We start from the raw sequence: 25,185 nt of genomic DNA, 5'->3' as shown, positions 1-25,185 counted from the left end.
GAGAGCAGCAGTGGGTGAGCATCAGCTGCTCCCTGGGCATCTGCCTGTGACCCAGAGCTGAGCTGGAGGGTACAGCCAGAAGTGCTCAGGAATTACTGCTGACTGACCAAGGGCTCTTATGAAAAATACTTTGACTATTCTTTAGCTTTCCATTATGTGAAACCATTGAAGATACAATGCATACATTATATTTTAACTGTTATTAAGAATAATACAGTTCCTTTGTTTCCACAGATATTGATGAATGTGCTACTGGAAGGGTTCTCTGCCCACGATTTAGGCACTGTGTCAATACCTTCGGGAGCTATATTTGCAGGTGTCATAAAGGCTTTGATCTGATGTACATTGGAGGCAAATACCAATGCCATGGTAATAACAAACTATTTCTCACATGCATGTAATAGAGCTGTGTATTTGAAAATTAAATTAATGGCTCAAAGAGTAATATTTATTTATTATGACTGAAATGTTGAAGCAGGTTGTTTTACACTGCGTCAGTATTTTAAGAAAGGGTCAATTATAGGAATAGGCTGTGAAAGAGAAGGCATGTATTTGGCCTACATTCTTGTAACTGGTTCTTATGTGGGAGCTAGTGGGGAGAGCAGAGCTGATGACTGCAGGAATTCCTTTCCAAAGCCTTTTTTTTTCTCAGGGTTCACTGTCACTGGCAGTTGTAGGCTTGGAGCAGAATATGAGCTTAGTCTGTGTCTGAGCTGTAACACTGGTGTGCTCCATAGCATGTCCCAAGATCCAAGATAAGAATATGTGCACACCCTGCCTCCTCCCAGCCCAGACTGCCCAACTTTACTTTCCCTGCTGACAGGTGGGGAAGAGGCAGGAGTTGGGAAATAACCTGTTTTTGTCTGGACATGAAACTGGAATGCAGCTGGTGTATGCCCTTCAACAAAGATATTCCCAGGTCACTCTGCATTAGTTTGACAGGGTCTCAACTGGTTATGATTCTTTCACTAAAAAAAAAAAGATCATGTGGCGATAATGAGGCATTGCTTTATGTTTGCTTAAATATTTTTTTCAGAGAAATCTGTATTCAGAGAGCTGGAATTTGGAGATTGTTGCTTGCATCACTGACAATAAATGTGGATATGGCATATGAAATGTTTCCATATGAAACTGCTGGAACTGTTTCTACTTGATGTAGAAACATCTATACAGATGTACTATATAGGAAGAATTTTATGAAGAAAAACCAATTTAGTATCTATGTGATTAAGAACATGCATATTACTACACTCAGTTTGTTTTATTTTTATTCTGTCACCTGTAAGAAGCGGTTGTTAAAATTGTGATTTTAATGATCCCAGCTGCGAATACCTATGGCATGTCTGAAGCTAATACTAAGATAAAAGCTGATAAATACCAAAGTTGCCCAATAGTCCCTATTTTCCTTAATGTTTGCATTACCATATTGATTTGTGACTGTCTATTTTCTTTTTCCCCCTGGCAAAAATTGTTGTTTTTTTTTTTTAATAATCAAAATTGTATTAATGTTTGGGGTTTTTTGCAGGGATAAGCAGAAAGTCAGGTTTCTGTGAAGCAAATTACTTTTTAATGTAAATTTTCTGTTGCAGATATAGATGAATGTTCCCTTGGCCACCACCAGTGTGGTAGTTTTTCACATTGCTACAACACTCCAGGATCCTACAAATGCAAATGTAAAGAAGGGTACAGAGACAATGGAACAAACTGCATACGTATGTAATGCTCCTTTTATAATAGAGATTCTGAAGTTTATGTGTCCCATTTTGTAAACTTTAAGGTACAGCTCTGTCAGGCTCAGTTTCTCTTAACTATTTTTAATACTAAATAAGGGACTGGGGAGTGTAGTTGGAGTTTTCTAGGTCTTAGCATGCCTTGGTAAAAATATCTTTCCCTGAGACATTTTCATAATTAGAAAGAAATTCACCTCTCCCTATTTGCAGCTTGATTTTAGAGATTGCTTCAGGATGAGAGCAACTGAGTAAGCAGGGTAGGTCTGATCAAACAGTGCACATTACTCATACCCTGTTGTTATGTACACTCCACACCTGGCCTGTTTCATCAGCTCACCCCATCCACTCCCTGCTGCTTCCCAGGTGTGAGAAGTGCCAGGAGGGAGGATTTCTCTGGAAGGATTTGGTGTTGGAAAATTCCCTTGGCCACCTATTTCTTGGGAGAAACAGCTACCCCCTTGGTACAGAAGGTGTTGGGGCTCTCCCATATTTGATGTCCCACAGGAGTAAGCAGCTCTGTGACATCTGCTGGATCTTTTTGATCCTGCATTCCTCTTTGGGATCTGGTCTTTGGTGACTCACTGATCTCTTTAAAGAGCAGCACCATTTTTCCCCTTCAGCTGCAGCTGTCATAGTAAAAGGTGTTCTATCACATCCTTAGTGCTTGTAAGTATATGTGGGCACATTTCATGTGTGTTACTGGGACATAGTCCTAAGGGGTGTTTTATATTTTAATATACTATAAATGTCAAAACTACAGGGTATTCAAAGGGATAGTAATAAACAAGTGGCCAGAGGGAAAACATTTTTTACCTGCTATCATCAAACAATTCACTGTTTAATAAATAGTAGTTTTTCATGTTAATTGTGTGCTATACTTGAAACACTTGTACACAAAATATGTGACTAGAGTTCTTACTGAGCCTTTCAGTATCTCCAGTGAGATATAAAAGGCTTATTAAGCAATAGAAAACAACAAAACATATTCTTGTGCTTCATGTCTTCAGGAACTCTCCTTGTGAGACTAAGTTAAAATTTGTTGTCCTTTCTGAACCATTGGAGGAGATCATACTGTGGGCACTGTCACTGGGGTGAAAGTGCTGCACGGTCCAGCACCTCATTTTTGTGAAGGCTGAAAAATGTCTCAGTTTCCTGGTGTTTAGCAAAGCGAAGGATCTAAATGAAGGCTGGCTTGGTTGAATCTCTAGAATGATTACTGCTTGTTGACAGGGGGAAATGCTTAGAAGGAAAGGTCTGCAAGAACTTTCTTAATCCAAAGGTATCTAGCCATTTGTGATCAAAATGGTTGTAACATCAAGATCTTCTTAAACTTGCTTCCACTCCTGGTTATGAACATGTCCAGTTTAGAGAGCTGCTTAACCAATGGCTTCCTCCCCATGCTTTTAAACCACCATGCTTTTTTGTAAGTTTTGCCAACTTTGAAAGAGACTTGATGCTTGAGAGGAGGTGGGATGGAAGTGTCTTGACCTTCAGTCATTCTAAATTATCTCTAAATTGCTGCAGTGCCAAGTATGACATAAAGGGATGTGATAATTGAGCAGTGCTGATGCTAAAGTATGTTTCTAACTAATGGAAACCTTCAGAAGAAGAAGTATTTCATCCAAGTGTCTCTGTGTCATAATGAAATAGACTGTTACATTTCTGGAGTGAGAGGCTGAGACATCCACTTGGGTCCCATTTTGATTCTCTTTGCAGTTATTCCTATTGTTCTGATTGAACCACGTGGACCATATCACATATTCAAGGCACTCTCCCTGAGGGAGGCAGTGAGTAGAATGAGTAGGATTGTTGATGCTGAAGACACAACTCCTCAGACCACTGCATGTACCTGCTTTTGTTACAGAAAGGCCAGTGACCAGGCCGACAGCTCGTTCGACACCTGGGCTGACAGCTCGTCCGACACCTGGGCCAACTCAACTTGCACCCAGGACAACTCGACTGACACCCAAGCCAACCACGAGATACGTGCCAGTGACAACAAGGCCGGTCACGACACCAGTGGTGAAGCCTCCGCCTCCAACAACACCTCAGCCTACAACAGTAAGACCTACACTAGCACCACAAAGAACTCCTCTGGTAACAACTGAAGAGCCTTCACATGTTCCCATTGAAACTACATCTTCCCAAGGAGTTATAGATGACAACAGGATCCAGCCAGATCCTCAGAAACCCCGAGGAGATGTGTTCAGTAAGTAATTTTCCATAGGCCTTTGTTTATCAAAGCTGTAGATGAAAGCACGCACTATACTGTTTGGGATTTTTGGAACACTATACCACTGAGAACAGAGAAATGAAACTGAAAATGGTTGTATGGTAAAGCTGCACAAGTAGTTGATTTTATTACCTAACAAAAGTTTGAGACGGAATTTCTGAATCAATTAATCAAAAAAGTGTTTATTTTTTCCTCCTGAAATTATTGAGTATATTGTCCTGGTGAAGTACTTAATTATGCTCTCAGGTGAAGGTTTTAAGGAAATTAAAGACATTTGATTGAAAAGTATCGAAGTACAACGTAACTCATAAAGTAGTCAATGGCTTTAAATTCAGAGAGTTGAGAATCTCTCCTAAAAAAAGTATTTCCATAGCTTTAAGAATAGTAAAGAGATGGGATCGTGTCTGATTATCTAAAGAGTTCTATGTGACCTCTTTTGTATGGGTTCAAATAGTCTCAGATGTTAATGACTAAACAATGGGAATAATGCATAAAAATAGCATAGAGGGTAATTTTCTGGACTGTGTCTGTGGAAAGGGATGCATGAAAAGCTGAAGATAGTAAAGATTCTCATAGCATGAACACATGTAACTTTAGGAGCTTCTCTGAAGTCTACAGCACCACTGTGCCAGCTTTAGTGCATACCACAGGAGACATTACTGGCACTTACAGAGCTGTGCATATCTGCCAAGAAATACTCAACACACGATTTCATCTTTAGTTCTGCAGCTAATTTTAGAGACGGAGAGAGTGTGTTGGATCAGCTCTCCAGCTTGTTGTACAATAAAGCTGCTGAAGCAATGCAGTAGGAGGAAGAGTTTGCTGTCTCAGAGCAGGTGTACAAGCAATGTGGGAGTTTTTTTCTGGTTGCTTTGGCATCTGTGTAATCATTTTTTGGGCTTTGTTGTTCTAGGTCATTACTCAGTAAAATATTTAGTTCCTTGTCAAATAGTTTTCCCTGGAACATTTTATCTGCTGTAGACAGAAAATGGAGAGTGAAGCTGACAAAAGTTAGAAGACAGATCCTGGTACTGCTTAGCAGAGTGTACATTTGGCTTCATATTCAGTTTAAAATATGGAGATATGTTTAAGTGAAATTCTAAAAGGAAATATTATAAAGATTTATGAAGCTTAATCTAATGGGACCCAATTAGTTAAAAATATAGTTTTGTGGAAATTATTGTAGAATCCAGGATTATGCTTCCCAGGTGGCCTGTTGCAAGTGTTCTCTGGAATACTAAAGCAGAGGGGTAGTTTTCAGCCATTTTGATGAAGTCATAACAATTCTCTGTGTAAAGCTTATTATTTACAATTAATCTTTCTGTATTGTCCCTAGAGAGATTTGGAAGCTAATGTTTTCAATACATGTGTTTCAGATATAGGAGTTTGGAAAATAGGAAAGTGAAAGCCTTTGAAGTTTGGCTTGGTCTGACTGCAGCTTACATTATGGTACATACAGCAAACACAGGACCTTTGCAGTGTTTATCAACTGTTGGTTTAGGTCAGCTGCCACACTCTGAGGTTTGTGATATACATACATAGCTTCAAAGGCTACAGTGCACAGCACAGCAGGACTGAAACGAGTCAAGCACCAGCTGTTCCTGGCCTCAGCAGGTAATACAGGGACAGAGAGTCATCAGATCAAGTCAGCAGATGTCTATCTTCAATACCATGTAATTTTTTTAATTCACTGCAAGACACATATTTGATACACATATGTGTGACTGAAAGCATATTCCACTTGTGCTCCAGATGATTCTAGTATGGTGATCTTCAATGAGGCTGGTGTCTTTTTTTCTCCTCTCTCTTATCTTTTTATCTCCACTCTGCATTCTGCTCTGTTTTTCTCTCTTTTCTCTTCTGGACACTGAAAGTCTCATCTAGGTAGTGGTCACTGGAGTTCTCTCCTACTTTTTCTCTGTCTAGAAGCATTTATGTTGGGAGCAAAAGCATTTGTTAAGGATTTGAAACCTACAGTTTAGTGCAAAACAGTTCAATTTCAGAAGAACGTGAGACTTTCTCAAAGAAAGCATTGCTTGTAGAGTAAGGTGTTTCTTCACCTTTTGAATCCTGTTACTGCAGAGGTTTGTGGGGAAGAGCAGAAGTTAATTCCTCATGTCGGATATTTAGAAAAGCAGGTAGAAAAGTTATAGCCCACATACCTTAATACAGTGGGATGTGCAGAGCCTGGGTCTGCCTCTCAGTACCACACTTGTAAGGATAACACAGAGATACTTAAACATCCCCAGATGCCATCACACCAGGGTTCAGCAGCATGGGAGCATTATGCCAGGTGCTGCATTCCTGAGCATTAGCTGGGCTGCTGGCCTGGTTGCTTGAGTGCTCTTGGCCCATGGTAAATGTGAGGTGAGATGTGTTACCTGAAACACCTTTCACTGACAGATGTGTGCAGGGAGGATTGAGTTCAGGTTCGTGCTGGCCAGCCCTGCCCCTGGTGTGTGGAAGAGCAGTGCCTGGCTCTGTTGGGCTGCAGCTGCTCAGTGTGAGGCACTGTGAGCTCAGGATGACAGCGCTCCCACCGTGTGTAAGCCAGTGCCTCTCCAAAATCATTCCTCACAGCCAGACACAGTGGTAACAACCATGGTGTTCAGGCAGTACAGGATTTCAAACTGGAATAACTAGTAACATTTAGCTAACCTTCAACTGCTTCTTAGCTGCTAGCTGGATGTACCAAGCCCTCCCCACCTCCAAAAACATTAATAGATTTTTCACTTGCCTCTACATTTCTTCAGGGAAGCAGAGTTTTGAACTATTTCCTTCAGCTTCTTTAAAGCTGTTTCTATTGTAGTCTCACCTACATCAGACATCTTGGTAATATTCCTGGGTTGTGGATATGAGCTAATTTTGTTTTGCATATACTGAGCTTCTTTAGGTTCATTTCCTCAAATCAACTGCTTCTCCAGTTGAGGCAGCAAAGAAGCCAGTTAGCAAAAATTGATTTGCACTGTGATCCCCATATGCTTTCCTGGAAAGAGAAGAAAAAGCCTTGCTCTTTCTGCATCTCTTTGTTTCTCACTAGAGAATACAGGCAGCAATTAGTAGTCTTGTAATTCTTATTTTCTTGGAAAACAGAGGAGAAAATCAATGTTAGATCCACATAGGTCATGAACTAGGATTTAACCTCAGTTTTATAAATCTTCAAAATAATTTGTGTCTTCTTAGGTGTTTGCTTCCTCCCGTGTCTCCAAGGGTTTTGTATTCCAAAGAGTCACAAAAGGTAGTGTTTTATCACACAGGGATGGGCAAAACCCAGCATAGAGAGCACTGTACCCAGCAGCCACTGGCAGTTTTGTGCTCCCAGCCATTAACATCTGCTAAAGACCTCAAAGCTGTGTTTTCAGCTACGTTGTCTTGGGATGCATGAACATGTCCCTTCCTTTTTCTCCCATGGGGCTCTGCAGCCTTAGGGAGGAAGCAGCCCTGCTTTGCTCTGCCATCAAATAGGTGGTACTTCTGGCAAGTACCCCATGGCAAAGGGGCCATTGGCTGCTGCACAGATGTCCTAGACCAAATCCTGCCAATCCTGGTGCTTAGGATTGCTCCAAATCAGGAGAGGAAACATGCTTGGGTCAACCGGACTTTTTTTTTCTGCAAGCATCTCTCAAATTCTAGTTTTTTCTTAGTTAACCTTTTCCTTGGTAGCTCCTTGCTCCTGATTTTCTCCCTTTGTTGTTATTTGACCTTCTGTTTCACACACTGGGTCAGCTTGACCTAGGATTTCACTTCAGAGCTCTCTTGAATATGCTGCTCAACTTGAAATGAGCTGAGGATCACACAAATTACTCTGTTCAACAGTGACAAAGAGCACAAATGATGAAAATGCTGATAATGTTATTTAAATGCCTTTGCAATTTTTGCAAGGTATTGGGTTATTGCTTTTCTTTAGGTGCTTTACTCCTTTTCTAAAAAAGCCTTCAGTGACTTTGGGGAGCTGCTGTTTTAGAGAACAAAAAAATTTGTATTTTTTAACATGGAATTCCTACACTTGGCCTTTGAACCTCTTAGTCAGATGCAGACAGTGGAATCTGGCACCAAGGATAATCTTCTCCTGATATGGATATGGGGGGAATGGCAATGAGAGAGGAATGCAGTGATAGCTTAATATTTAACTATTTCAGGGCTGATACAAACTGCAGTGAAGTACAGAGAAATCTTTTCTAGTTATAAGTCTCTAACAAATAGAACAAACTTCTCAATAAGACTGTGAATTTCTGCTACCATTGGGATCTGGATGATAAGCACTAAAAGCATAAACTTAAAGTATAATACTAGATATCAGCATAGCAAGAGCAAACCTCCTTATCTGTATTAAAAGACAGTTCAGCAGTTTTCCTTCTTAGCCGTTAGTGGAGACAAAAAGATTGGAGTTAGGAAATGTTTCTCACAACAGGTATTAAAAATGTAAAGATTGGATTAAAACTGGATTCTTTCCTTTCTCCCTTTCAGTGACTGCAAAGTCCTTAGTGCAGTAAGTGTGGTTTTGTGATCCTTGAAGCTGTTGAAAAAAGGGAAATAATAAAAGTAAAGAATAGGGGTTTTGTTATTGCTTGATATCAGTAGAGTAGCATTATTTTATGACAGTATTTCATTTGTCTTCACTGTTCTGGCACCTTTTAAAATGTATTTGTCTTTATTTTTAAGCATTTGCAATAGGTGCTTTGTTCCTGTTGGTACTCTGGAGGTTACTCATGAAATCTAGAAGTCTTAAAAGTCCCACCTTCAATCAATCTTCCAGCAAGTTTTGTCCCCGGATCTGATATGCAAGCTTCTATACACTCCTTGTTTTAGCTGTGTTTCCCTGAAACTCAGCTGGAACTCTGCACTTCCTGAATGGATGTTCATACAAAAGCAGGCAGGTCACTTTGCAGAAAACCTTCTGCAAAGATAAATACCAAGATGCTTGATTTCAGTAAAACTTATTGAGCCTTGTAACTGCCCAGGAAGTGCAAGACTGGACTGCAGAGTGGTGGCATGCTGACACTGCTGTGCCTCCCCTCATATGTAAATAGTGCTGGAGAGGGTGGCACAGTCCATCGAAGCACTTCCTAAAATAACTCTTACTGCAGAATTTGAATTCTGTAGAATTTTAAGAAATATATCCTGGACACTGTGGGTGTCTGAACAAAAGAGTGCCATGTACCTCTCTGTTGCCTCTTTTTTTTTAGCCCAGCATATATCAATATCTTCCCTGGAGGAAAACAGGACTTATTCTTGTTTTCTCAGTCTGTCTGACCTCTAGACTACCCTTACTTTTAGCTGCTTTCTACTAGTTGTGTGTGAGATCTCATCACTTGCAGGAATTTTTGCAAGTGGGATTTAACAGCTATTCAGTAGCTATTCAGTCAAAAAATCTTTTTCCTTTTTTCTTGTTTTTAGTGAATGGTAAGCTTAGTCATGATTACTGTGTGGAGTGGAATTGTAATTACAGTGCAAAATCAGTTTTTTCTGTAAGCCAGAGAACTGCATTATTAATAGTAGTAACAACTACTAATAACATGAAGTCACACTCCATGTTTTGGTTTTGTAACGCCAAACCAGCAATTATTAGTTTATTGCAAACAAGCTGATATATATACATGTACTTTCTTATACTCCCAATATCAGCAACTAGCAAGTAAATAAAAAAAGCAGTATTGCTTTCCCAAAAGTTAAAAATGCCCAAAAGAAATTGCTCTTATTTAATATTTAATAATCACAGTTATTTAATGTTTCCCCCAGATTTGTGAGTCTATGAAGAAGTTAGATCATGAACTTTGAGAATAAGGTAGTATGGGTATAGTGGCTCACTCAGAGCTTATAAAATTCTCCAAGTAAAAGAAGCCAAGTTTCTATTTAACAAGCTTTATCAAACCATTGAAGTTAAGTGAAAAGCACACTGATACGCTATATAAAGTACACAGAAAGGGCTTGGGAAGCTTGCAGAAAATAATTGTACCAAGTACTTTCTCCCATGATCACCACTCAACATATTGGTTGTTGTGGCAAAAAGAAGTGTACATGTGGGTCATATTTAGAGTCCTGCATCTCTTAGGGTAACCCTTGTTTCAAATTGAGTGCACATTCCTGTAATTAGGTCCAAGCACTGAAGTGACTCTACTAAAGCAGTGCAACACATTCTTCTAGAAGTTTGTAAAAAAAGTGTTCAGAAAGGACTCTCAGTGATATTTTTTTAAAAAATATTTTTTCAGAGCTTTAATTATAGGCAGATATACCAACTTGAATTTGGAGAATTCTTGTATGTGTCTACAGATGTAAGTCAGGTTTATAGAAAACATCAGTGCATTATAAGTGGTACTTGAAGAAGTACACTGAACTAGTTTACAAGGTAAGTTTCTAATATTTTTTGCAGTATTTTCCATAAACATGGACTGTGACAGACTGGGAAGAGGGTGCACAGGACATGTACCTTAAAACTGTGACCCCTGAGTATCCTACAAGCCTCCAAGCATGGCAGAGAGTTTCCTTCATGCTCTTTGCCACAGTGCTCTTTTAGAACCTCCTTTAGTGCTCATTTAGAACCTGTGGTCTGAGCCTTGCTGTGCTGTGCTCAGCAGTTCTGCAGCTGACTTGTTCTCCACAGCATAGAAAACAAACAGTATCTTCTTCCCTTGGCACAGTCTGAGGTGAGGAAAGGCAAGGTGGTGCTCCCTGGGTGTGCAGCATAGGTGTGCTTGTTCAACTGCCCCACCTACATAATTCAGGGTGAACAATTGATTTATGTGCCTGAATATAATATTTATGCATACATGTTCTGCAAGGCAATTATTGGCCTAGGTTGTGTGGACTGTGCACATTTGTAAGGTTTCTTTCATGTTAAAGCTCAATGTTTTTAATCACGTAAGCAAAACAGCCCAGGTGAAATGAAGCAACAAAAATGCTATTTACAGTCAAGGAATCTTTAAAAATGAACAGTCCTCTAATACCCAAGTCAGCCTTAAATCTGCAGCTGTTTTGAGCATTAATATCCTAGACTGCAAATAGACATAATCAAAAAATCTGCAAAGGATTAAAAAGAAAACAAAATAAAGGGAGACTCAATGATTCAAATAATGACTATTATATTTAAGAGTTCACTGGTTTACTACAGGTTTTGAGCTTTTAAACTATTTGTTTTTGTTGTATAAAATTTTTATTCAAGACCTCGAGCCTAGAATAGTACTTTAAAAATACATTAGAATTTGCTTATTTTGTCCTAATTTCAACATTTGTTATTTCCTATCTTTTGGCTTTAGAGGAGCTCTTGTAGCACTGCTATTTTCATGTTGACCTAGCGTAAAAGAAGTTCCTTCTTAACCTTGGATTTGATTTTCTGAAAACAACAGTCCTTTCAGTTATCTTAATTCTTCTTGTTCTCACTTGTTCTATAGAGACATTAATAGTTATTTTAGCACTGAAAATGGAAAACATGCCAAGTTTTTAATAGATAAGACACTTAAAAATACCTTAGATGTCAGAGGTGCCTATAAAATCTGAGGACATGTCTGAAACACATTACTACTGTTATGAATTATGCATTAGACCTGCCTCTGAAAGAGGAATTTTCCAAGACAGCTCTATTCAGTGCAATCTGTTTATCTCTAGCTGACAGCTGTCCATCAGGCAAGAAACCTGTGTGAAACTTGCACAAACTGGCACAGCATCTTCAGAGATACGGGGGAGTCTTTGTAGGCACCTGCCTTTGGCAGCCATCACTCCCACAAAGAGCTCATAAATTTCAGGTTGTCCCGAATGTTGAATGTCTAATAACCTCTGGGCCTCTTAATCACGGAGAGCTGTTCCTTCTCCTCCAGCTGGGAACAGCAGCTGAAGCACAGGCTGTGCAGGAAAGCAAAAAAATATAATTACAGTTGAATTCCAGCTTCCACTAGAGCTCCTCCTTCTCAACTCCCAGTACAACCCTGATAATTGTTTTGGGAGCTCTAATCCTTTGCAGATTGATGGATGTATCTTCAGCTGTATTTCAAAGGTTGAGTGCATGTGGGGCCTCTTCCAAGTACTGTTGAGGTTCTCCTGTAAATGTCTGTGGAAGGGTTGTGTGAGGACTTCCATGTGGCTTTATTTTATTGAGAAACCACTATCTCTGAAAATGCATTTGGAGAGGAATAGTGTGCTTCAAGGTTAAAGCTTTCCCCCTTGGTTAAAAAGGTGCTTTCATTCAAAGGGCCTTTAGGAAATTTGGAATCACCTTTTACAGTGCTTAGGTAAATGTTAGAACACAAATCATAAATCATGTAGGAATAAAGTTTATGAGTCTTTGTGTTGAATATAATTAAATGTATTGAAATCTTCAGGAAAAGCACAATGCCCAGAGCTGCTCTCCTGGTTTTTGCTAGAGATAAATTAGTGACCTACTTCTTTATCTCATTAATTTTTCTTCACAGTTCCACGCCAGCCTGGAGTGAGCAATAATCTGTTTGAAATACTTGAAATTGAAAGAGGGATTACAGCTGATGAATTTGAAGCAAACGATGACCCAGGTAATGACCATGTCTCCTACTTAGGACCTAGGGTTTATGATTTTTTGAGATTTCTTGTTGGTTTATACATTTTTCAGGACTCCAAAATCTTATGCCCCTCTTTGAAACTATGCTTTATAAAACCATGTAAAACCAACCCTTTGCCTATATGATGAACCTTACACTTTTATTTCCTAAAAAATTCACCACAAAAATAGCATGAATTGTTAATAATACAAGGGTCTTTTTTATTGTTTTAGTATTTTTGTAGATTCTTTTCCTAGGGCTCCTTCTGCATTTAATTTTCATACTTACTTGCTAATGTATGCTACATGGGAAATTGAAAACTAAATCAATCTGAAGAGTTTCTGTGGGGTTTTTTTTTGTGACCTCCTGCTCTGTTCTGCTAGGTGTGCTGGTACACAGCTGTGATTTTGACAGTGGACTGTGTGGATGGATCAAGGACAAAGATGATGACTTGCACTGGGAACCAGTGAGAGATGTATCGGGTAAGTGATGTCTGTACAATCACAGCCTGCAGCTGAAGAACCACCAAGGCTTGAGGTTGATGACAGTTCTGCTTGAGAACAAGTTACACAGCTTCTGTTCCCTTTAGTTCCGGGGTATATTTCACACCGATGCCTCTTTTGTGTATAAAAAGCAAAATTGAGGATTCGCAATGTGAAAGAGCACTTGAAAATTTACACTTTGATCATAGCTGATATCTTTAAAATAGGAATGTCTCTGAAGGAGTAGTAAATGTAGTCAGCAAAAGTTTGTCTTAAATGAATCAGAAAAATATGTGGACTAGAGAACAACTTTTATTTATGGTGAAACAAAGCTTGTTTTTCAAATTACCACATAAACATCATTATTTCCCTATCACTAGAAAAATTATAGAAGGCACTGGAAATATCTTTGTTTAGCTGCCAGATACAATGTTTTAGTTTAACCTCTCAGATTGCTGTAGCTTGGAGTAGAATTCAATAAAATCAATCTGTATATAGAAAAATGTTAGGTAAGTGGAAGGCAGACAACTTAATGCTGAAATACAGAGGCTTCTAAAAAAGGGACTATTTGGGATGCTAAAAAGTGGCATTACACCAAACATTAGAGGGGAGTGTGTAGTGGCTGCTTGCAGGACAGGAGACAGTGCTGGCATCAGCACTGGTGCTCAGCCACAGGAGCAGCCCTTCCCAGTCTCCCAGTCTGCTGTCCAGCACGTGGCATGTGTTTTGTGCCCTGTTGATGTTGGTGTGGTACTGCGAGGTTGCTGCCCTCGCTGCCTCCCTTCCCCCAGCGTGCCGGGGATTAGACACACATCCCTGGCTCCCCGTAATGATGGGATTACTCCGTGCCCGAGGAGCAGCCTTTGAAGTGCACAGAGCTCACACGGTGTGGGGCTGCCAGGGCGGAAGGAAAGGCGAGCTCTGGGGTTAAGATGAGGAAGGGTGAGGGCACGGAGAGCCATTTTCCTCATGCACCCCCTGTCAGAGCTGTCTGGCCACTGATGGGGCAGTCATGTGCCACCACAGCAGGTGACCTGGCACCTTTTCCAGGCTGCTTGGCTGGCTCAGTGCAAGTGCTGTCTTCACTGCCCGGGCAGGGGTCCCCCCAGACAGGCTGCTCCGGTACTTCAGGAGCTCCTTGTGACACTTGAAAAGCCTTGGGAATGAGGGGAGAGCAGAGGTCCTTCCTCTTGCAGATGAGAAAACAGACAGCTGGCTCCTGCCTGCAGCGTGGCACTTAAAAAAAAAAAAAATTTACATGTAATTCATACCTTTTTTAAAACAACAGATTTTAAAATCCATTTTTTCTAAGTTAGTCACTCAAGGCATATTCATTATCTGTGCTCAGAAATTGTTCTTAATACATACTAAATTCCATAACTATGATGTTAACTGGCTCTTTTTGTCAGACTTTTTCCCTGCATTGCTTCCCAGTAGTCAGGGACAAGCTCAGCTTTTTATTTCCTGTGTATGTTCTGCTACTGTTGACATAACCTGTTAAAACTAGTCCCTTGAAGTCACCCACCCACCCCCTCCAGTCTGGAATACCTTGTTGGAAGGATTTATAATCACAGCTTGTTCCTGACTGCTTGCTTTCACCTTGCAAAGTTTGCTATATATTGGTTTATCAGAATCTGCATTTTGAAGGGTGCTGTGCTGTGCTGAAGCATTATAAGCTTATCTTGCATGCAGAAAATGCTGATTTGAGGGAACCTTTTCCGGCCGGGGCTTGCCTTACAGCTATGTTTGCTTTGTGCTTACCTAAATCTGTTTCCTATTGATTGGATTTAGCTACAGTAACTATCTGAAAACGATGCACTTAATAAGTATCTACTTTCATAGTGGTATAATTGTATCTTCAGCAAACAGGTACAGTTATTTAAACTCTATTATGCTTATTTTAGCAATTAGTGACCTGGCTGCAAAAGCAGTGCATTAAAAAGAAAGAAAGAAAGAAAAAAAGCCCCAAAAACTCCCTGAGAAAATACCCACCAAAAGGTTTTAACAGATCCTTGGACAAATGGATCCCACTTCATGGCTAAATGCTAATCTAGGGGCCCAGACAGCAGCATAATACTTTGCTTTGTTAAATCTCATTCAGACTAAAACTTAAAAACTTATGTAGAAGTAGTGAATTGGAGACAAGGTTGGCTTTCCTTTTAAGTATGTGACAAGCTGTCGTGCATTGTAATTAAATTTTACAGCTTTTCAAGGGAAAACATTGTGACTTTCAAACAGAAACTTTCAAAAAATAATAATCTGTTTGAGTAGTTACAGGTGGACAGTTAAAAAACAGTTTTCTGTCCTGTTTAACTGTGTATATCAACCATATTACAAACATCCAGTATTTCTAAATCTTTGGTTTTAACTAAGGAGCCTAAAAATGCCACTTTCTTCATAAACCTCAGGTATAGGTGGCATTTTTTAATTAAAAAAATATGTAAAATCTGATAGCATAAAGAAAAAATATTCTTTGATTCAGTGTAAGATAAGGTTTTGGTGTTTTTTTTGGTTTTTTTTTAAAACCTTTTCCCTTTGGTAATTTCAGATTTTAAAGGTTTTACCCACCTTGAAAAAGCTTTAATGAAAAGTACAAACAACTCATACAGGTCTGGATTTTCTCCAAGATGTGAAGCCTCATTTAATTTACTTTTGAGTGTCGGTGTGAAAGGTGCCTTTTTTTTTTCTAGGTTTTATGGATACCTGAGATCCTTAGCGTCTCATGTTCTGAGTGTTTTCTGGAAGGCACCTTTACTTCATATATGATAAGAGATAATAATAGGGTTTTGAATTGAGTATGTATGTTCACTGACAACTTCCTATGGTTAGAATTTGGAACAGCCATGTGGAAATCATTACTGCTTCTTGTTTTCTCTATCTAATCCAGATTAGATTAACAGTTTAAATTACAGTTAAATAAAAGAGGCTATCAGGGTTGCAAAAGGATATGCTTTGAGGTTTACCCTGTTAACACAGTTCCCAAACAAAAGGAAAGGGACAGAGCCATAGCTCAATTACATGGTAGTGTTTATTCTGGTCTCTGTTATCTATCCAACAGCAAAACATTGCAGCTTGAAAGGTGCATGAATTTGCACAGTGCTTTAATGTCACTGTGGGTTTAAAATCATGCTGTGATCAAGGTGTTGTCAGAAATGACAGAATACATGGGGTTTTAGTTTTGGAGAGGGGGGTATTGTTTTCTTTGTTAAAAAGAAATTAGGTTGGCAACACCTAGCCTAGTACTAATGTATAGAGAAGAGCAGCACTGTAAATCTTACCCTGTTGGAGGTAGATGCATTTGTTCTGGTTCTGTATGCCATATTTTACACTCTCTGGACCTTGTGGACCCCTTTATTTATTTTTAATAAGTGTTGTGCTTTTGGTCCTGCAACCTAATAGTGTTAAAAAAAACAAACAAACCCCCCAACTAACTGCTCTTTCCACTGCAGGGGGGCAGTACCTTACCATCTCTGATCCCAAGGGCAAAGAAGGAGGAGTAGCACATCTTATCCTGCCATTGGGTCACCTGGCTCAGGCTGGAGATTTGTGCCTGTCCTTTAGGCATAAGGTACCTGGGCTGCATTCTGGTGCCCTGCAAGTCTTTGTAAGGAAAACTGGTGCTCATGGCCCAGCTGTTTGGGGAAGAAATGGTGGCCATGGCTGGAGACAGACACACATAACGTTACGAGGCATAGGCATCAAGAGTGTAAGTACTGATGATTGTGTTGCTTTTTGGGTTTTTGCATGAAAAAGATGAGGATGCTGAAATGGTGCAGCACTACAGTGTTCATCTTCTGGGTTCAGTTTCACTCTGTTTTACTACTTTGATCCCTGCCAATGGAATCACAATACAGATGAGCATTACTGTGTATTTTTTAAAATTAGTTTTATGCATGCAGAAAAAAGAAATCCCAGCTATAGAAATATAGTACAGGCTACTCTGTCATTTCCTGAGTTACCTGGTACAGCCTATTTTAAGGGAATCACCACCTAGGAAAGAACAGCCTCATGGACAGAGGCATACTCTATAGAGAATTAAAAAAAATACCTGTATCAAGATTCCTCATGAGCAATGCTTTGAATAATTCAGTGCCACAAAATAGGAAAAATCCCCTGTGGATTAGTAACTGGCTAAACCATGGCAAAGGTACTGAAAAGAAGTAATTTTTGGTAATGCAGGGAGATTACAAGTGCAATCTCATGTGGTTTTATGCCCTTTAGCATGCCTGCAGCTGATAAGGCTGAGGAGGTGAATGATGACCAAACAATGCCCATAACACAGAATGGTTTAGTGCAATCAAAAGAAGCTGCTTGAAGTGCCATGAAGAATCTTTTAAAACCTGGAAATTTTATAAACATTATGTGATTAAACTGGTATCAAAAGCTCAGTGTTATTCTTCAACCTCTGAAGGCAGTTTTTATTTCAGATTTGAAGAAGTAGCTTGGGTATTTCAGGGCCTGTTTTACTCTGACTTAAATATCAGGTGCTCTGAAAACCTCACACATCATAATGTTCATGATGGGAGCAAGCTACAAGATATACACAGTGTCTAGCTCTAAAATGAATATTAAGGCTGTGATTAGTGCAGATAATTTTCTAGAAAATTTACCTCAGCAACAGTAGCAAAGACACTTGACTTTGTTAGCTGTAAATGAGTGTCGGACTGAGAATGAGGACATTTGTAACAGGTGAACAATATATCTGCTATATTCTTACCCTTTTTTCCCCCCCTAAATTTCTCACTTCTGACAGTCCCCCTTTGCACTGTCCCTTGCCTCTCCTGACCCCCTGGCAGTAGCTGTCAGCATGGGCAGCCAGGGCTGCTGACCTGAACCACTGGGACACTTACCCAAAGATCAGATACTTAGCCTCTTAAGTAAGCAGGGAATGCCTCTGCCAAAGAGAAATCAGGAAGAAACGTGGAAGTTTTATCTTCTAGCTAATTAAAACTCAAAAGCAACTAAATGATAGTGATTTTGGAATGGCTTACTGGAAACCTGAGGAAAATTTGAATGAAGACCAAAATCCTTCATAGCACTTTTTAATTAATTACTTATTTGTAATTTTTTTTTTTCATCTCCCACTCAAATTGTTCTATTTCTCTTTCTAGGTTATTTTCAGAGGTGAGAAAGGGAAAGGAAGAACTGGGGATATTGGACTAGATGATGTGGTCTTGAGGAGAGGACGCTGCTCTGAAGAGCATTAGCCAAGACAATGTACCAGCAGTCATCTCCTCTTGTCCTTCTCATGCAATTCCTACAAAACTTTGAAACAGAACTGCATGGAAAAGAAGAAAAAGTGGGAGAGCAGCAACTTCTTGGTGGTATGCTAAGTGCAATCTCATGGAAATTTCACTTAAATACATGGAGAGCACCTCCCAGGATTGAGGAAATCCAATCTCAGGCTGGTTCTTTCTATTAATCCTTACCCCTAAATAATATATTGTGTGTAATAACTTTGTTCCTTGTTAAGTCTGATGAGTGCTCATAGTAAAAGCACTTGTGAAAAAGGGAGAATTAATTACAAATGGTAGCAAAAGAAAGCTCCATCTCAAAGTCTGTGTTAACTGACAGCCATTATCATCCCACAATGATTATCTTTCATTGAATTAATTTATGTGAGTCCCATTGGATTAGTGAAAGCCTGGACCTCAGCTTTGGCTTACTGCCACTGACCTTTGAAGAAAGGTTTTTCATATATGAAATAGCATTTACTTTGCTGTTGCATCTGTATTAACCAAAACCAGTTAGAGAGAGTAGGCATTGCATCCTGTAATATTGCTACTGCTGTGTTTTGTGTATATGTGTATGGTTAATATATTTATATTTTTTACTATTTACAGACTGTAGTTGCAGGGTAATTGGCAGCTGTACTTTCTTCTTGTTCAAAACAAAAGTTCAGGATCTTCATCAATACTGCTGGTCATGCCAAATTGTCAAAGTCAGTTAATGGTGCTCATTGAAAAATGCTGGTGCAGTTTTTCGCGTTGTAACATCCTGGAAGCAAAAGAGCAAATGCTCACCTGATGGAAACTGGCATCTGAAAATGCTCTGCAAGTTTGCATTGAGCTCACAAGCAAGCCCTAAAGGGCTCTGAATCCTTCAAGAAGCTCCTTCTTCAGCTGAAGCAGCCACTAGAGGTTGAACTTATATCTTATAAGGTTGAGCCCGCTGGCAGGAATGATCCCTTCCCACAGGTGGCACAAGCCTACACATGAGGAAAATGGGCAGCTGTGTTAACACTGTAAAACTATTCAGACAATGAAATGCCTCCAGTGGTCTTTGGCAAATGTCTATACTCTGCCCAAACTTCTGTATATAATAAGCATTTTATTCTTTAGAACTAGAACAACTATTATATCTAATGGGAATAAGTATTTATCAAAACTTTGGACTAATTTTATAGTTATGTATCATGCATGTGCTGTGCAGTTTCCCAGGGAATTCTTCTGTTTGGTTTGGAATTTTTTAAGTGGGCATCATCATCACTGCTAGCAATTCTAAAATTGACAAAGTAATTCTAACATTTAAGAAAATGACAAGAGATTGGTAAACTACTGCTAATGGTGCAGCCTTAAAGTTTCCAAAAAAAATTATTAAAAAATAGATCTCAGTTCTTTTGAATACTTAAATACAGTGTAAAATAAATGTCAGCTGCATAGCATGTTCAGTCTTGTACAAAGTTCACAGAAACAAATTTGCAAGACCATTAGTGGTCATATTCCAAATCCCTGTTCCTGACAAAGTACAAGTCTGAAAGTATTTTTTCCCATTCATTTCTTAGTACAAAACATGGTGTATAGAGCAGAAATGTATGTGATCAAACAGAAAGTCTCCTGCAAAACTGTATCAGCAAACATTTTGAAAAGGAAAAAAGCAATGTGTTTGTAAACATTAAATTTTAAACTATTTTGCTCTGAATATGATTATAATCTTTTTCTCTTATGTTATTTTGTGATACATCAGAAATATCTGTGAATAGTTGAAATACCTTGTCCTTACTTTAAAGTAATCAGTAAAAGAGACTGTTACTTGCTACTAACTGGGAATCTTGTTTTCATTTCTAGATAGAGAATCTCAATTTTCATTGCAGTGAAATGAAACAAAAGATGACAATCCTAGAGTGAAATAGCTTATTACCAGTTTTAAAAATCGAAATACATTTCACTATAATATGAAGAGAATACTTCATTTATTATTCAGAAGGAAGAATTATCATTTTCAACCTAACTTTAAGAGAAGTCTCACAGGTAATTTAAGAGCTTCTGCAATATTAGATATCCATTTTGCAAGAAGGAGCAGCTACCATATTTCCTCACTCTGAGTCAACCTGCACAAACTGCTGTTAGGTGCATAAGATTGACACATTGTACTCTGGTTTGTCACATTACTATGATGATTAGATTAAGATTCCCAGGATAAAATGGAACCCCTGTTGATCCAAGACTGTCAGAGATCTTCGCCATTTTTACAAACGTTCACTGGAACCCAGGATCTGGATTGATTTGGAAGGTAGACAGCAGTAAGTACTCAGGTGACAGGGGGAGGATTCAGGTCTCTGTTTCATTGATGCATTTCATTGCTACAATAAAACATGGACTTGTAGAGCCTTGTGACAGCTGCAGGACAAGACAGGAGCTCAGCAGTGTTTCTGAGCTCTGGGGGAGCTGTTGTGGCTGTAGGTCACTCACCACCAAAGCTGGTTGTCCTGTGACTCTGTGTGTTGCCTTCTCTCCATCTTTTGGATAGATGAGGATCCTTCTCCAGTTCTTGTTCTCCAGGTGCTTTTCAGGCAGCTCTCTCCAGCCATACACCTCAGCCAGGACTGCCTTTCCATATGAGCCTCAAGAAATGGATGAAAATATGGCCTGAGGTCCTCCTATGGAGTAGATTATATAGTTTTGGATTTAGTAAATAGGTAATAGAAATTCCTGCTTAGATACTTAAGCAAGCAGAAGAAATTACACTAAATTAACATGAAAAAAATTATCAAATGTTTAACCTCTTGCCAGTTTAAAACTGAATGTTCTTAAAAGACATGTGAACTCTTTTCCCCAAAGAGATTGAAAATAAGATTCTTTATAAATGACATGTACTGGGACCAGTGGCAGTGTGCATTTATGAATTTTGCTGACATCAAAATCCGCAGAATGGAAGGGACCAAGACAAGATTTCTGGTTCTAGATTCCATTCTATCCAGTGCCCTCATCTCTCATCAGAGCCATGTCACTAAATCACTAGTGAGTGATTTCAGTGAAGCCAATTCATTCTGAAGAAAAGCTTCCCTAGGTTTCCTTCAATAAATAACCTGAGACTTGGAGGTCAACATTGCTTTTACAATAGTCGGAGATAACAATAACTGCTCTTCTAAGACCCAGGTAGTCATAAGATGACACCCTGAACAGAAGAACATTTATAACAGCAGCTTTCATCATCCTGCTCTGTTCTGGTGGAGAAAAGCTGCCACAGTAGCAGCTGCCTCCAACCCATCTGCCAGGGGTCTCTCCATGCACCCCATTACAAGTTATTTCTCCTTACAAATGAAGCACAGAATTTATCAGAAATAAAGCTTGATCCAAAGTCTCTTGATCTTAGCAATGCATTGTGACACTCACCCTGAAAACTGTTCAATCTGCTTTTAAAAATTTGCAGCAAGAAACTATAGCTATCTTTAAAATTTTAATTGTGAATGTTACACATACAGAATTATTAATTAGCAAGTGAGGTCCAATTAAATACTATGCAATTTTTTTATATAGCTCTATCTCTCAAACAGCAAATTAGCAAAGTTTTCCTTGTGTTTAAAACACTTTCTTATCTGCTGTTTTATCCCGACATCCTGTAGTCACACAGCGCTTTATGACTTCAGATTTTCCGTGTCATTTAAAAAAAAAAACAAGTTGAACAATGCATTGGTGTAAACCTGCAACTTTAGAAAGAAATGAAAAACATTTTAGTGGTGAGTTTCAGGAATTATTTGAAAGATCACTGCATTAACTTTCAAAGCTTGAGGAGATTCCTTTCTCAGACCCCACCTACTGCATCAAGCAGACCTAGCAATACATGAGGAAATGCATTTGGAATGTCTGTAATGCTCCATTTGTTTAAAATACCAACAGACCAAAGACCATCAAAGACAAGTTTTCAACAGTACAGACTGAACCATCTCTAGATTTCAGAAACCAGCCCCATGTAAGTTTTCAGGATTGCAAGTCCAAAATGAATCATATCACATTCTAGTGGCTCTGCTCTTACCAATTCTCCTTGTGCGATCTCCTCCAAACCTTTATTCAGTGTTTGAGCAAAGAAGCCAAGATCCATCTGGCACACAGGATAAGGATGCTTCTCTCTGTGACACAGCCAAATCCTGCTTTCCTCTGACTAAGAGTTACTACAGCACTTTCCCAGTAATCTTTTTAACTTAATACTTGAATTTTTACCTTCTCTTCAGGCCAGGAATAATCCTCTGTCACACTTTTCTCCCAGATTTTAACTTGCTGTGCATTACAGCAGCCTGTGTTCTTATTTCAGACTCTTATCCCGAATACTCTTGATAATTCATTTTGAGTTTGCTAAACACCTGTAAAGACAAAGTATAGTGTGTATGCAGAGAATGATTTTAGTGCATTTGTATGCAACACCAGTGCTAAAATTTGATTTTGACAATCTCAAGGAATTTCAGGAAGAAATTACAGAAGTGGACTCAGCAGACTTTTCCTCTATCAGAATGGTTCAAGACAGAATTCCTTACATGTGAAGCAGGACTACTGTGGCATACATATACTCCTGCTCAGTACCAGCTTCTTGAACTGCAAAGAAGAGGAAAAAAAAAGCCTTCCAATGAAAATTGACTTTGATTCTCATGCCCCTGGTTCAAGTCTAGCACAAAAGCAAGAGCTCCTCATTTGGGAGCTCATGCAATGTGTGCCACCTCAGCTGGTGATGACACCACCAGAATCCCAGCAAAGACCATCCTGACATCCAGTACAATATGAGTAGAGAACTAAACACAAATAAGCAGTGAGCAGTGCCAGTTATGTTTTAAATTAGGAAAATAACTGCAAGAAATTTGATTAAGAGGATTCAGAGGCATGTCCAAGAGAGACACTTCGCCTTCCATCTCTCTGAAGTTCTGGGTTGGCTCAAAGAATGTTGTTATTTTACCTCAGTTTCCTGGATCAGTTGGAGGACCAAAGATGTTGAAGCTCTTCAAAGTTTCCATGTCCCAGTGCTGAGTGTCCTCTCTGAAATGTGCATGATTCTTGCTAATAGTCTAGGGGATTCCTTTAGCCATTTGTGAATGCACAAGGTTTGAAGCCACTGGAACTGCTCACTAATAATAAAGTCCACAACTCTATGGTGCATATGAATTTACATAGGAACCAGGAACCCCTGTTTCATTAGAGAGGTCATTAAACTGTGAGCAATTCAGTCACTCTTCTGTCATATGCCACTGGTTCTATCCTTATTTTAAAGACATTACAGTTGGGTGAGCTCTGTTACTGAAAGTTGCCTCTTAGATTTGAGTGATGTTTAATTGCTCACAAGGTACATCACAGTTTCGTGGGGGAGGCTGGGAGACCTCGGTATTCTGGCAGCTCATCTGTGCACTAGCAAACAGCCTTGGCACACTCACTGTGAAATCCACAGTGAACTGCTCTGCCAGATTTTTTCAGAGTAATTTGCTTGCCAAATAAAGATATGTGACCAGTTTGAAGAAATACCACATTAATACAAAAAATAGGCTGAGAAAGTACATGGCACTTTACAGGTACATGGTACATCAAGGAATGCCTTCATCACTATATGGCCTTTGATCAGATTACACTGGCAATTAGAGAGCTAGATGGGAATTCTAAGGATTCAGCTACAGCTTGGCTGCAGAGCTCCAGCCCACAGCCTCTCACACAAGTTCTTCATAACACAGTTCTTCATCTTTCATTCAGCCATCCCCTCCCAGGGTACCACTTTGTCCAGAGTGTGCTTGGCATTGCAGCAAACACAAATGATGACTACCCCTCTCTGTGGCTGGCTGTGACCAGGTGGTCCCTTATGTGTGGAGCTCTCTTCTCTTTTCTCCCAGGATTTGCCAGAGGTATCAGCTAAGCTACTAAAAAGACACTGGGCAAATTCAAACTTTCATGTGCCCTAATGAAGGTAAGGAGCTTTTCCCTTCCTGATGTGGAAGTCTGCTTCCTCCCTAAAGAGAGACCCTCACCAGAGGAGACCAAATCCATACCACCCTCTGCACTTGCTGCTCCAGCTGAAATTCCATGTACTGCAACTGGGTCCAGTTTGAAGGTAACAAACCCCACAAACTCCCCCAAATAAGAAAATATCCTGAGGATGCAGCAGACAGATTGGAACTGCGACAGTTCAAGAAGCAGCTACACTTGAAACTACAGGAGGCACAAATGGGGAATCCAAAAAATCCTGCAATTTGCACTCAGCAGTACACAACTGCAAAACAACTGGATTCCATTTCTGGCCCTGAGCTGACAGACTTGTGAGTTTTCTGACAGCCAGTCTGCCTGGAGCAGCCTGGGAGCACAGCATCTCCAAGCCACATGAGGCTACCAACAGCAACTACAAGGTAATCCTGCAGTATGCAAAACATTATGTGAGGGGGAGTTTCAAACCTTGCTATTAAAAATATCCTTGGAATGATGCCTCTGTCCTGACAGTACATACAACCCCTGCTTCATTTCAGTGGCAACAACTCCCTTTGGGGAAGAGAAGGGGAACTGCACAGAGTTCATCATAAGGAACTGCACAGAGCTCTATCAGAACAGGCACAGGCTTCTCCAGTGGTCTCAAGCCTTGCCCACCAGCCTTTCAGCTGGGGGGTCAGGCTGCTTGTGAGCTCCCTGAACACATTCAAGGATGAGTAGAAATTTTCTCTGGGCACCTCTCCACACCCTTTTTTATACTGCTGTAAGAAAGGTGAGTGTCACTCGCATGACAGATAAGAGAAGTGAGCAAATGCTTATATTGTGCACCCAGAGTAGGTAAGTGCCATTCACTTGAACTCATAAATTCTCCTGCCATACACTGTCCTCTTGACACTCGGCCACAGAGACTCAGGTCAGCCAGCCTAGCCTACAACAGCAGCTAGTTCAAAGCAGTAACACAGTAAAAAACTTCCATCATCCAGCATTATTGAAGGGGAGAAACTTTATAGACAGGTCTTTGACTTCCAGAAGTCTGGACCTTTTTCACTCATCCCTTTTTCACCA

The 25,185-nt window shown here is 39.7% G+C and overlaps 1 protein-coding gene and 1 long non-coding RNA gene across 6 annotated transcripts in view; one reads left to right on the top strand and one right to left on the bottom strand.

The window, feature by feature from the left end:
- The window catches only part of NPNT (nephronectin), a 48,653-nt gene extending 28,662 nt beyond the window's left edge, over positions 1-19,991 (top strand). For 4 of the 5 annotated variants that reach the window (XM_021525512.3, XM_021525513.3, XM_021525510.3 and 1 more), the window contains 7 exons: positions 235-369; positions 1,590-1,712; positions 3,595-3,939; positions 12,366-12,461; positions 12,851-12,949; positions 16,399-16,655; positions 18,061-19,991. In XM_021525512.3, the coding sequence (XP_021381187.2) occupies positions 235-369; positions 1,590-1,712; positions 3,595-3,939; positions 12,366-12,461; positions 12,851-12,949; positions 16,399-16,655; positions 18,061-18,156 (1,151 nt within the window). In that variant the 3' untranslated portion in view covers positions 18,157-19,991. The remainder of the gene's footprint in view (positions 1-234; positions 370-1,589; positions 1,713-3,594; positions 3,940-12,365; positions 12,462-12,850; positions 12,950-16,398; positions 16,656-18,060) is intronic. The other variant, XM_021525511.3, reaches the window with a different exon arrangement.
- On the bottom strand, positions 13,244-20,826 carry LOC110468015 (uncharacterized). Its single transcript, XR_002464969.3, has 3 exons — positions 20,641-20,826; positions 18,973-19,157; positions 13,244-14,185 (listed from the first exon to the last, which is right to left on the bottom strand). It is a non-coding gene; the product is annotated as an uncharacterized LOC110468015 (long non-coding RNA).
- Positions 20,827-25,185: the final 4,359 nt, after the last annotated feature.

Source organism: Lonchura striata, chromosome 4 (assembly GCF_046129695.1).
Source record: "Lonchura striata isolate bLonStr1 chromosome 4, bLonStr1.mat, whole genome shotgun sequence".
Taxonomy (NCBI): Eukaryota; Metazoa; Chordata; class Aves; order Passeriformes; family Estrildidae; genus Lonchura; species Lonchura striata.
This window is presented reverse-complemented; position numbering and strand designations above follow the sequence as displayed.